Source organism: Trypanosoma rangeli (assembly GCF_003719475.1).
Source record: "Trypanosoma rangeli strain AM80 chromosome Unknown Tra_15.4_contig_00140, whole genome shotgun sequence".
NCBI lineage: Eukaryota > Euglenozoa > Kinetoplastea > Trypanosomatida > Trypanosomatidae > Trypanosoma > Trypanosoma rangeli.
In genome coordinates, this window is record NW_021705884.1 from 1 (window position 1) to 12,708 (window position 12,708).

The window sequence follows — 12,708 nt, forward strand, 5'->3', positions numbered from 1 at the left end:
TAAGCTTTTGGTGGTCCTGTTTTATTGTTTCTTGGGGCCACGTTTCCCGTTTTTTTTTTTTTGCCGCGGAGGTACTCCACGATAGGCTAACTATATATATAATAAAATATATATATACGTATTTATTTATATATATATATATAGAAGATACATAAGGGAAAGGAAAGAGGAAATAAAAGAAGAGCTAATTTCAAAAGGGCAGCTCCCCCGCAACGAGATTCTCGACGTACTAGTAAGATAATCGGTAAAGACACATCCATGTCACTAAATCCCAATGCAGCGCCGTGGAGTGTGCCGGAGTCCGGAGTGGAACCGGGGATGGACGCAAACACGAGGATGGGCCAGCAGGGCTCTCGCTTCCACGGATACCACCTGTCCTATTACACTAACCAACATACGCACCAGATGGTGCCGCAACAGATGTCCCGGCATATTATGGGACCTCCTTTTCCTAACACTAACCACATGCCACCCATGCCGAGCAATGAGCCCGCACAACCCTATAATAATCCGCGACTACGGCCACAGCATTATAACGCCAATGCGGTGCATTCAATGCAACATGTTTCTGTCCCCTCCTATAAAAAGTCAAGACCTGTTGTTGTTGTTGTATTTGGTTACCGGCGCGTAGGCAAAACAAGTGTGGCTAAGCGAATATCAGAAGTTCGCAACTACAAATACATATCGCTCAAATCCAAGGAAGAGGGTGTTGTTGTTTCCCCGACGGACTATGTTGCACCGCTGGCAGATTTGCTTGCGCGCAAAAACACGTTTGAGGGGATTGTTATTGACGATATCGTGGTGCGAAACAAATTTGAACCGTATTACGTCCACTTTCTTTTGCAGAAGCATGGTTTAAAATTTGATGTGGTCGTTGTTCTTGATAATGATTTGGATAACACAAAACTGCGCGGCGTTAACTATGATGACCCACTGCAGCGTCAACTTCACCCTGAGAGCTATGAGTTTTGTGCGAGTTATCTGGAGGGCGAGCCTACATTGGTGGTGGAGTGCAGAGAAAAGACGTTGGATGAGGTAGTTGGCGATGCTCTGAGACAATTGGGAGACGTGAATCCCGCCAAAGAGTCAACCATCTCCTTGAAGGAGGTGGAACTTATGCTGAAGTGCCCCTTGGAAACCGACCCAACGCTGGTCGCAGCTATTCTCGAGGCACAAACTCAGCAATTAAATTTGGATGAGGCGGCCTCATTTCCATTTTCTGAGCCGAATTTTCTGTTAGAGTACGCTGTTTTTGCGCGTCACGCCTACGCCCTTCGCAGTTACATGATCACCCCCTGGATTCAAGGCGATAAGGTCTCTTTGATCGGGTACCAGGGCAAGGTCTACATTCACCTTCCAAGCTACAACATTGTCTTCCGCTTTACCGATGCGCCGGCGGCGCTAACGCAGTTGAATAAAGGAGCTGTGGATAACAATGGGATCGGATTTATTTTTGAGGCGACGTTTGTACGCGACAAAATATACATTTCTGACCTCCTTATGATGGGTGAACAGAAAGGTTCTGATATGCTTGCAGGTGAGCGTGTGGAGTTGTTAAGACTAAAGCTAAAAGACATGGATAGCAGCGGCACGGTAGATCTGCTTCCGTGGTACCCTGTTAAATCCATGGAGGCGTGTGAGTCGGAGAATCCAGAGGCCAGTGGTGTCCTCTTCGTGAATCCAGATGGTGTGTTGTTTGGCAGGTATGACAGTCGGAACTTTCTTTACCCCCTGCAACGGAAGAAGTCCGTTGAGCTTCGCATCTGGAATGGCAACTTTGCCGGTGACACATGGACGTTTGATGCCTTCTGCGAGGAAGTGGAGAGTGAGAAAGTTATTGAGGGGGTCCCTGTGCACGTGCCCGACACGGAGGTCACCACTCACTGCATCAACGACGGAAATATTTTGGAGTGTGTTCGCCAGGACTACCACCACGCAGGGCCAAATAAAACACGGAGAGGGGCCAAGCGCTTTGTATTCCAGGGGCGCTGCCAGTGGAAGGTTCAACCGACAACCATGTACAGGCAGGAGGTATTTGTGAGCGATGCCAAGTGGCCATTTGAACGGATGTCTCAAGCCTGCATGTCAATAAAGCACGTTCCTGCCGTACGTCCAGAGGAACCCGCAACCGCCGACAGGTAGAGTGGCGAGCCTCCTCCTACCCACCCCTCCCCTCCGCCTAGGAAAGAGGAAGCCAACGGTGCAAACACGAAAAGAAAAATGAAACAAAAAGCAAAAAAAAAAACAAAGAGATAAACAACGAAAATCATATTTGCTTTTCTGCCCTGGTGCCGGTATTGTCGTCGTTGCTGGTGTTGTTTCTTTTTCTTCTCCCTGTTGCGCGCTGCTGTCGTGATTGCACCCCCCCCCCCCCCCTCCCCCCCTCGCTTTCAGCTTTTTGTGCACGCCGCGCCCCCGGATTCCCGGAATAGTGGGCTCTTATTTAAAGGAATATATTTATCTTTTCCTTATTCTTTCTTCCCCTTTGCCTCCTCGCGCAATGTATTGTTGGCCCCGCTGAAGCTTTAAAGCGGGGAATAAACTTCCGCACTTCGAGGATACGCCCCAAACCCCACGAAACGCATTTTCCGGCGCACCCCAAGCAACGCGCAAGCATAAGAGAACACGCTGAGAGAAATATATACGAAACAATAAAAATAAATAAATAACGAAACCCAATGGGGCTATTTTGGCGAGCTCTGTGCCTATTGCTCCTTTTGCTGTGCTCCACGCACTGCAGCTCCGCAGAGGAGCGTGGACAGCCGGTGGGAGGTCGCCCACTGAATGCCCCGGGCCTGGAGCTAAAGCTGCCAACGAGGGAGGATCTGGAAGGGGCCGCGGCCGCAGCCCGGTCACTGGCAGAGAACGCGGGGGAGAAGGTCAAAGAGGCTGCCGATAAGGCCACTACGGAGGCGAAATCTCGCACCCATTCGCCCGACAGCGCCCCGGCGGCCCTCGCGTTGTTTTCGAGCCCATTGCAGCTCGCGGCCGCGCTCGCCCTCGCCCTCACCATTACCGTTTGAACCGAACCCCCCACCGCCGCCACCATCTGTTTGGCTCCTTTTTTTTTATCTTTTTTTTTATGTATACGCGGGTTGTTCCCTTTTCGTTTCGGCAGTACGAGACGAAGGGGCCCGCCGTGGACGCGGCGCGGGGCGCCCGTGGCGAAGTGGCGCGACCAGGGAGCGGGCGTTTTTTTTTTATTTATATATATACAAATATGCCTTTTTTTTTTTGTGCGGCCCATGTGTGATCTCGGGTCCGTGTGCAGCTGCTTCGGCTAGCAAGGCGCGGGCCCATGCCGCGGCATGTGCGAGAATAAACGGTTTGAGGAAATCCAGGAACCCACCCCTGTCGCGCATCGAGCGGCGCGGGGGCGGGGGTGCGGGAAGGAAGGGGGAAAGCCCCAAAGGAAGGCTCTGCTGCTTTTACCCCTCGCTTTTTCTTCGTTTTCTTATCGGATTCGCCTCCGCGCTCGGCGCGCCCCTGCCCCTCCCCCCGCGCCGGGCCCTCCTTGCGGGAGGGGGCTTGAGCGCGCTTACCATTCAGAAAAATGCAGAGAACAATAGGGAGAGAAGAAAGGGCGCGCGCAGCTTGAGAGAGAGATGGAGGGGCGAGGGTAGCGAGAAGAGGGTAAAAAACACACATACGCAACCCATGCGGGGGGCAGAAAAACTATAACAAGCTTAAAAGAAGACGCGGCCTCGGCGTGGCGTTCTTCGCCCACCCACCGCCCGCCCGCCCGCCCACAGTAAAAGATGCAACCAGGAAGAAGAATTAAGACGGGTCCAGGTAGCAGAAAAGGCGGGAGAGGAAAGCAAGGCGCCGGGTGGTGCGGAATGGCGCGCGCGGCATTTTACTTACAGCCCGCGCGGCGCCCCACGCCTTCATGGCCGCGCCCCCAAACCGGCCACTCCTTCGGGTTTTCGGTGGCGCCCGCGGGCCGAGGCACCGCGCCAGCGCTATGAGGGCGCGCCTCCCGCTCGCGAAGGCGCCTCGGCCAACGCCACCTCCTCTGCCCATGCCAGGCCCACGGTGACAGAGTCCTCCGTCTCGCTCGTCGTTGCCTCTGGCGCGGCGAACGCGGCGTCACTGATGGCGCCGCCCGGGGCTGCCGTCCCCTGGCCGGGGCTCGCCCCGGGCCACTCCTCCGAAGTGTGGGCGCCCGCTCGCTTGCCTCCTCCATGCGGGCCCCCCCGGTTGGTGGAGGAAGGCGCAGCGAGAGCGAACGAGGAGGGGCCCTGGGAGTCCGGCCGCGAAACGTAGTTGATAGTAGGGCGGTGGCGTATCCCCTCTTTGCTCCCCGGCACCGCGGCTGCAAAGCCCTCGCCCGTGATGGGCCGCTCAATGCCCCGAATCCGCCCCTGCAGCTGCTCATTTGTTAAGAATAATTCAATAGCGTGCCGCAGTGCCCCGCATGAATCCGTAAGGGGTAATCTTTTGGCCAAAGTTTGCCAAGCTTCCGCCATCAGCGCGCTAAGCGGCGTGTGCTGAAAGCCGTCGCCCACGCAAAGCCCCACACATTCCGAAAGAAAACCTGGCCTGCGTGAGTTTTCTGTTGCCAGGACGTGTTGTAACAAAAGATTGCCGGCCTCTGCTTTAGCACCCGAAAAGATCGATAGAAGGGACCGCTGCAGCAGCATTGAAAGGCTGTGGCAGTGTGGGTGTTGGGTGCTGACTGCTAGCAAGCTTCCTAAGAAGTCGGACTCTGCAATGATGCGGTCCGTATCGCGCAGCCGAAAGCAAAGAACTTCCGCAAACAGCGCGCACAGCGCAATTCGCACGGAATCCAAACGAGATGAAGCTGCTGCCCCACCCAAAGGTATTAGGTCACAAAACCGCCTAAAGTACACGGCCAAAAGCTTGATAGGGGCGATCGCCATGGCATTCATGGAGTACATTTGGCAGACTTCAGCGGGGACAAGGGAGGTTCGCACCAGGGCTACGATGCCGTGGTACACCTCCACACCCTGGGCGGCAAGTGGAACAGCCCCTGGAATTGCCCTGGATTCCTCGCAGCCCTGGAGGATGTCTTTTACGTACGCAGACAACAATTCATACTTCATAAGTTCATCCACGACGGGCCCCGCAGTCTGGTTGTAGCCGCGTTTGACCAGTTCCTTCCAGAAACTAAAGTACGGCTGGCAACTTTCGGTGCGCAGCGCGACCGCCATATATGCAGCAAGGTGCTCCGCTAAACGCAATCGAACACAGGCCTCAACAAACACCGGTGACGCCGTAGAAAAAGGAACGCGACCTGTGTCCCGCCGGGTCGTTTCAAACAAGGCTGCAACGGTTTCACACACAACATAATTCGTGGAAATGTGGCGAATGATGTTGATAAGCAACTCCTCGTCCAAGACTGCGGCGATGGCGGCCGTTGCGTTTTCAGGATCCACGTCGAAGGCTTTCAAAATGATGCGCTGGAAACACCGAGCGGCCAGCGGCGGCAGCGGCGCTGTAGTCCCAAGGGCACGGATCGCCGCCGCCACCACGCGCCTAATAAACAACTCCGCGTCCTCAAAAGCATCCAAATAAAATGTGATCAGCTCTGTGGCATTCTCGCTAAAAAGCGTCTGCTTCTGGGCCCGGGTTTCCCCTTGTTGGGAGCGGTTCCTTGAGGACTCTCCCCCTCCGGCTGAAAAGCCAGCCCCCTTGCCGCAAGAGGGCTGTAGTGCTGCTTGGACGAGTTCCTGGCCGCAGCGCTCCACGAATGCTTTGAGCGACGCCAAGCCTCTTCCATTCCCACGCTGCGACTGAAGGTGCAACGATAAATCCTCGCGTGCGACAACCTCGCCCACCGTAGTTGAGCTCGAGAAACCAAATCCCCCAACGATGTTGACGCCCAAACCAAAGAGAGCGTTAAACATCTTGGTTTCTCTTCTTCTTCTTTGTATGTATGCGTGTGTGCGTGCAAGGCAAAAAAAAATGCAGAGACATTACGTGCAAAGGGCCAAAACGCCTGCATACGTGGGTGGGTTTGCCTTGCGCGCCCGGCGCAAGCAGTTGAACGCCCCCAGCGGGCATAAGCGGTATAAAGACAACAAGAATAACAAACAATGACAATGATGCCAACGCCTCACCAAAGCCGCACCCCCCCCCCCCCAAAAAAAAAAATAAATAAATAAATAATAATAAAAATAAAAATAGTAAAGGAGCAGCCACGCGCAGGCGCGCTCCGATAGACTACCACCACCCCCTTTGCACAGCTGTTGCTCGTGGCGCGACACCCGCGCGGCCTCCGCCAGGCATTTTATGGAAAAACTCGGGCGTCGAGGCCGCAAGAAAAGAACCGTGAAGAGGCTCCAGATTCGACACGGAGCAGCTGTCGTTCAGCGTTGGATAGTCGCGCGGTGCCCGGGACGCCTCCCATGGAGTACGAGGGTTTGCAGCAGCGGTAACCCACCCCCGCGACCACCCCTGAGGAGAGGGAGAGAAAAGACCTCGATGCCAGGGTTGGTGCGCATCCGCGCTGGCGCTGTGATGGGCAACAACATCACCAACGGAGTTTCTGAAGCACGGTGGGGCAGCTCCCTGCGCCGAAACCGAGCCGTTATAGAAGCATCGTGGCGGGGGATGAAACTCGCGCATAAATGTGGGCTGCCGCTGCGTCAGAAGATGGGAAGGCCCCCCAAAAGGACCATGTGCACCAGCAGGCGCCCCAGCCGTGAGCCCCACAAACCGCCCACAGCTCCCCATAACTCGAAAGGGGGGTTCCTGAAGCCGTTCTTGTGGTGCGGAGAACTGCACAGCAACGCGAAATCGCGCGGATGGGTGTGAGTAGGTGGCGGCGGCGGCGGCGCCGCGCGAAACTGCAGGGGAATCTGGAGAATCAGCTTTGGGAAGCGCCACGGAAACCCCATGAGGAAGTGAAGCAGAAGAGGCCCCCTCCTGCGCACCTGCGAATGAGCTCTGCAGAGGTCGAAAAGAGGCACTTGGGCTCGTGCTGGTTTCCTGACGAAGTCGTTTGCAAGGCAAGACGGGGGAATTGTTGTTAAACTTCAACTGGGAGGCAATGCAACTTGTACGCATCACCAAATGTCTGTAGTCGTCATCTACCTCTGTTACGGCGGTATCTACACCACCGCGTGGATGAGCCCGTTCAGCGGCCTCGGTGCTTCTGCCCTCGTTCACGGCGCCGGCGTCGCGAGAGGAGGACCTCTCTGGAGTGGACCCGCTGACGAGAGGCCGTTGCTCCAACAAAACTGTATCCGTTGATGAACCCATTGCATTCGCAGCGCTGGCATCATGCCTCCGCGGGGAAATCCGCGCCGCATGCATTGCACTGCTGGGAGAAGAACCTTCCACCCAACGAAGGTCACGGAGAAGCGCATTGAACGCATTAGACGGCAGAATCCCACTTGTCCTCTGCTGGGTCCGCGCCGCAGCCTCGTCAACGGAATTCTCGTGTCCCTCCGCCCTGGTGCGCTCGCCCAGGTTAAGAACTGCTTGGGCATCACCCCCAAGCATGTGCTGCTCTGTAAAAAGTTGGCCCACAACACAACCTTGGCAACCGCGCGGTACCTGAAAGGTGAATGTTATTTGCCCCTCCTTGGCGTCAGAGGGGCAGAATTGCCGAAGGAGCAGGATTGCGTCCGTTGCGGTGTGACCCACAATGACAACCATGCGATGATACTTGACGTGACTGCCGCGTGCCCTGCAGGGCTGAGGCGCCAGGGTGACAACTGCCCTGATGGCCTCAGAACTCCCACAGAGCTCAAGCGAGAGCCCACACTTCGGTATCGCCCGACACAAATCCTGCAATTCACTGCCAAAGGGAATGCTCTTGCCACAGAGGCTCTCCAACTTTCGGGGATCAGACGCTAAGACATCGGTGACGCCTCCGATACCGCCCTGCAGGAGCGCCTTGGCGACACTCTCACTGACGCCCTCCAACTGCCTCAAAACAGGCCCATCCCACCACATCCTTTGCTCCATGCAGCGCAAGAGAAGGGAGCTTTCCTTCATAAAGGAGTAGGAGTTCATTGTCCCGGCATAGTCAACGAGAAAGCGAGCTAATCGCGGAACCGTTGTCCAAAGCCGAACAGAATCGTTTCGCAGGGAAAAATCGCTGATCGGTGTGTGCGCCAGTTGGGCCTGGAGGAGCACGTATACCTTATGCCAGTCCTCACGCACCTCCCTTCCTCCTCGAATGCCAGACTTCAACGGGAAGCGGATGTCCCTATTCAGCTCGTTCAAATGCCTCCGATCCCCTTGACGAAGACGCAGCTCCTTAAACTCCGCGAATCGGCTCAGAATACCAAGAATTTGTGGCAATGTGAATACAACGGGAGCAACTTCCAACTTTTCCAGCGTCTTACCCTCTTGGGTGGGTTTTAACGCGTCCTCTCCGGCGGCCCCCGCCAAGGCGTTTAACTGCGAGCGGGCACGCGCCGTCTCTCCGTTGAGTAGCTCTACCGTCTTTAGCAAAACATATCGCCTCGCCATGGCCCGCCCAACACGTGTGCTCTCCACTACTCCAGTCATGTTTTCCATGTGAACGCCATCGCGCCCACCGTGAACCCCGCCACTCGCTAGACCACTTCTTTCTTCACCAGAAGCATCTTCATAACGCATGGAAACGCACCTTTGATGTTTCAATTCTGTGAGCATGCGTCGCATGAGCTTAGCTGCGAACTCCTCGCGGTCAAAAGAAGATTCCTCCTCCTTTGTGGAAAAGAGGATGCCATAATGTCGCGGACAGTGTCTTAAACGAATCCACAAAAACGTCGTCTTAATCCATTCGACGCCAAGGGCAAAACTGTGAATAGTGCGCAGGGCCACCTCCGCGTTCACGTGCTCAATCATCCTCTGATGTAGCTGGCTTTCAACTGTTGAACAGGAGTCACCATGTCGCAGCGGCTCATAAAGGGTGGCTTTAGCTTCTGTTGTGAGAACGAGTGCAATGCCGTGGGTGTCAAGGCCGGGACGCCCCGCCCGCCCACTCATCTGTGCGACCTCCGAGAGCGGCAGGTCCTCACGACGACCACTCTTAAAGAATGTCGTGCCTTTGATGATCACAAGGTGGGCGGGAAGGTTGACGCCGAGAGCCAGCGTCGTGGTTGTGCAAATCACAGAGATGTAATGCTCTCGAAACATACGCTCCACGAGAACGCGATCATGCATCAACATTGCTGCATGGTGGTAGGCAATCCCAAGCAAGAGGAGTCCCCGCAACTGCTTGTCAGTCGCTGATGACGCCAACCGTTCCACTTCTTCAGTTGGCCGCAGACGATCCTCCGCATCCTCTCGTGAGGCCGCCTCCTTCACCTCCGCCACGATCCTCAAGGAGGAATTAATCGCCTCCTTGCGCGAGGCACAAAACACAATAGTCGGCCTGCCTGCACTGAACTGGCGTATAAGGCCAAACAACTTGAAGGAAAGAAAGCGATCAAACGCAAAGGGGTTGTTTGAGGTGCTGGGATATGACACAATCCGTAATGTCAGCGGCACCGGTCGATCCGCAGAGGTAAATGAGAAAACGCCACTGGGCTCCACCTGCAGCCACTCAGCAAAGTCCGCAATATTCGGCAGGGTTCCACTGATAGCTACAAACCGGGTGGAGAAGAAGTGGGGTCCACGACTAGACATACACGCCTTTATGGCCTTCATACGACTTACAATAGCCTCCAGAGCGGCGCCTCTTTCCTCACTCACAGTGTGTACTTCGTCAAGTAGAAGCAGGGCAACAGATGCCATCAAACTCCAAACGACCCCCTCCTTCCACCGCCGTGTAATACTGTCCCATCGCTCTGGTGTTGTGATGATAATATCCGCGTCGGGAACTTCAAGTAATCTGCCCTCTTCTCCTCGTGACAGCTCCTGATCTCCTGTTTCAAGCGCCACTGAAAGAGTTGGAAACTTTTCCTGCCATAGCCCATACTTTTCGCTGGCAAGGGCCTTGATAGGGCATACGTACACCGCCTTTCCCTTCGATGCCGTCCCGCGACCAGATTCGCTAGCAGCTCTTCCTGTGTGGAGGCAAAGGTGAGGCTGGAAGAGACGCAGCATCGCCACCTCCAACAGGGCAGTCTTACCACTGCCGGTCGGTGCAGCCACGACGACGTTGCCGTCGCCCTGGAGCAGCGTCGGGATGACGGTCTCCTGCACACGGGTGAAGGTGGGGTAGGGTAGGTACGAGACGAGAGGCCCAAGACACTCGCGCGCGGTCGACATCGGAAGAAAACACCTCCTTCCTTCCTTCCTATCCCCTCTTCCTTCTTACTCCACGTCCTGCACTCAATTGTGCACCATTCGTGAGTGCACGCATGTCAAGCGCGGAGGAAAAAAAAGGCACCGGCATTTTTTTTAAAAAAAAAAAGACAAAGAAAATGAGGGCCATCTTCCGCATAGTCATGAACCCTCCGCCCCCTCTCATTCAAGGCAGTGAGTGGCCACAGCCCCCACATGCTGGGGGGAGGCTCGGCTCTTTTAAGGCAAACAATACAGGCGTAAAGAGACGCAGAACCAACAACCACTACAACAACCACTACTAATATATATATATATATATATATAACTACCCCACACTCCTACACGCGCATGCCACGCACAGGGCCGATGGTACCAGGCCCATTTGTATATCCGGGCCGCTACCACCAGCAGTGCTGCCTTGAGCCGTATCGCTTCCCCAATCACCTTTTATGCGGCACTTGGAAAAAACACCACACGACACCCCCGGACTTCGTCAAATGGGTGCGCCCCATTAAACAAGGTCATTATTGAACCCCTAAGAAACCTCGATACCCTCAGGCGAGGGTAAACTCCAGCAAAACACAGACCCCCAAGAACAGCAATCCCACATTCATCTAAAGCACCGCGCGCTGAATCAGCAACGGACGGTGTGGCGGGGTCATCAACGAGCAGAGCATCTGTGCCAATCAGCAGCAGCGAGGGGTACAATTCAGCAAGATACCGCACCGTTGCCGCCTCCATATACGCAAACCCATTTGCCAAAGTGTCTTCATCCCGGTTGGGGAGATGGCCTGTAACAAGTAAGAGACGCCAAACAGGCGATAGGGCGGCACCAGGAACAATAGCCGCCTCCATGATACGCCGCGTGATAGGCAGGGGTGGACGCGCGCAGACACCCTCAGCGTCTGCTTCTAATAAATCGCTGATATCAACTATCACTGCATCACCGGTATAGTGCGCGGCATCAAAAAATTCAGTGGCGCCGTTGCGAAGAAACGTGAAAGGGGTGTCACCGTGTGACACTAACTGAGAGTTGGAAGCGGTAAGGGTGCTGTCACCGAGCTGAGATGAGGCCAGCACAAGGCGTGAATAATTCATGTACCTTATTACGTCATCCACCAACAACTGACGCCACCGAACAAAGCGCACGTACGCAACGATTAGCACCGTCCCCAGAAGCACGCGAAGAGGTGAGAAACGCTTTAGCACACCCGTCGTTCGACGCGACAGCTGGCTCAGTGTCCAGGCAACCCCGAAAATAAAACTCACAAGCGATGTTACCGCCAATGAGGGGAGGCGCAGGCGGTTGGTAAGAGCACTCCAGTTTCCCAGCAGAAAGGAGGGGAGAACGCCTGGAACCGTCACCCGTGCCGCACTGGAGCGCACTGAGAGGTCAACACTACTATGCAGCCTCAACGCCACAGCACCAGCAGCGCTGTGGCGCCATTCCGCGAGTTTGCGCTTTGCCTCGCTCGTCATCGCATCGAAAACAGAGCGGCCCACAACTGGTACTTAAAGCTATTTAGGCAGACACGACAGCGTAACAAAGCGGGAGGGAAAAACCAGTAATGATACCATCAACACGTGGCACCCGCGTCAGGCGCGGCAACCCCGCAAGCATGACCTCGGAGAATAGTAATAATAATAAACCACCCGCTCCGCAAACACATACACGTTGCCTTCCGCGGACAGACACGAGGTTTTGTTGCTTGTCTGTTCGGGCGCAATCCATCCAAACCCGAAAGAGAATCGGGGATGGGTGAAGCGAGAATTTCAACATAAATATCCCCACCACAGGCCAACCTGGCGAAGCTGGGCGGCGTGGCTACCTTGGTTGCACACGCCAACTTTCCTCCTTAGGCTCGCGGTCACAGACCAGCATTAAACCACGTTCCTCGCACCACCACATCTGCTTCCCCAACAGAGTGCGGCACCACGCCCCCTAACTCCCAGCGCACTTGTCGCCCATCCGTGGGACCTCCACACTTTTATTCCATCAATTGCAGTGCCAGTGGCCACATCCCACATCCTCACCGAGAGATGGGTTGCCGCTGCTGATGTGTGTGTGTGTGTGTGTGTGCGTAGCAAAAAATTGACGCCTCCGCCTTGACTGCAGCCCGACAACGTCCAAAAAAAAAATATGTTGTGCACACGGAGTTCCAACACCTACATGCGCACGTGCAAAAAACTGCACGGCCGGCAAAGAAGGCGGTCAGCAAACACCCACACTCTCGCTGTGCGCATAGAAACGCAAACAACGTTAGCAGAGTCTATAACGCGCCCCACTCATTTTAATACCCTGTGCAATCTTGCAACGCCGCACCAACCGTGCAACGACGGAAGTAACTCTTCACCTCACAGCACACATCCCCAAGAAGAATCCTTGGCACAGGCACACTGATCCCCACCTAAACAACCCAAAGAAAAACATGCAGTAAAACCTGCCACTGCAGCACCAAAGCCATCGTCAGCGTGCGTTCATTTTCCATATATGAAAAGCAATAGAAATAAAAG

At 55.0% G+C, this 12,708-nt stretch overlaps 5 protein-coding genes across 5 annotated transcripts, besides 9 other annotated features; 2 read left to right on the forward strand and 3 right to left on the reverse strand.

Moving 5' to 3' along the window:
- Positions 1–91: 91 nt before the first annotated feature.
- Positions 92–154: a microsatellite.
- Positions 155–258: 104 nt separating this feature from the next.
- TraAM80_04682 (uncharacterized protein) lies at positions 259–2,142 on the forward strand (the record flags this gene model as incomplete). The annotated part of the gene is made up of 1 exon (XM_029381600.1): positions 259–2,142. The coding sequence occupies one exon, from the start codon at positions 259–261 to the stop codon at positions 2,140–2,142; it is 1,884 nt and encodes a 627-aa protein (XP_029238540.1).
- Positions 2,143–2,151: 9 nt separating this feature from the next.
- Positions 2,152–2,181: a microsatellite.
- Positions 2,182–2,361: 180 nt separating this feature from the next.
- Positions 2,362–2,384: a microsatellite.
- Positions 2,385–2,678: 294 nt separating this feature from the next.
- On the forward strand, positions 2,679–3,023 carry TraAM80_04683 (uncharacterized protein; the record flags this gene model as incomplete). Its single annotated transcript, XM_029381601.1, has 1 exon — positions 2,679–3,023. The coding sequence occupies one exon, from the start codon at positions 2,679–2,681 to the stop codon at positions 3,021–3,023; it is 345 nt and encodes a 114-aa protein (XP_029238541.1).
- Positions 3,024–3,464: 441 nt separating this feature from the next.
- Positions 3,465–3,504: a microsatellite.
- Positions 3,505–3,720: 216 nt separating this feature from the next.
- Positions 3,721–3,748: a microsatellite.
- A 214-nt stretch (positions 3,749–3,962) lies between these two features.
- Positions 3,963–5,870, reverse strand: TraAM80_04684 (uncharacterized protein; the record flags this gene model as incomplete). The annotated part of the gene is made up of 1 exon (XM_029381602.1): positions 3,963–5,870. The coding sequence occupies one exon, from the start codon at positions 5,868–5,870 to the stop codon at positions 3,963–3,965; it is 1,908 nt and encodes a 635-aa protein (XP_029238542.1).
- A 236-nt stretch (positions 5,871–6,106) lies between these two features.
- Positions 6,107–6,147: a sequence feature (A-rich).
- A 39-nt stretch (positions 6,148–6,186) lies between these two features.
- Positions 6,187–10,176, reverse strand: TraAM80_04685 (putative DEAD/DEAH box helicase-like protein; the record flags this gene model as incomplete). Its single annotated transcript, XM_029381603.1, has 1 exon — positions 6,187–10,176. One exon carries the CDS (start codon positions 10,174–10,176, stop codon positions 6,187–6,189), a length of 3,990 nt encoding a protein of 1,329 aa, XP_029238543.1.
- A 14-nt stretch (positions 10,177–10,190) lies between these two features.
- Positions 10,191–10,235: a microsatellite.
- A 260-nt stretch (positions 10,236–10,495) lies between these two features.
- Positions 10,496–10,518: a microsatellite.
- Positions 10,519–10,641: 123 nt separating this feature from the next.
- Positions 10,642–11,673, reverse strand: TraAM80_04686 (arylformamidase; the record flags this gene model as incomplete). Its single annotated transcript, XM_029381604.1, has 1 exon — positions 10,642–11,673. One exon carries the CDS (start codon positions 11,671–11,673, stop codon positions 10,642–10,644), a length of 1,032 nt encoding a protein of 343 aa, XP_029238544.1.
- Positions 11,674–12,252: 579 nt separating this feature from the next.
- Positions 12,253–12,277: a microsatellite.
- Positions 12,278–12,708: the final 431 nt, after the last annotated feature.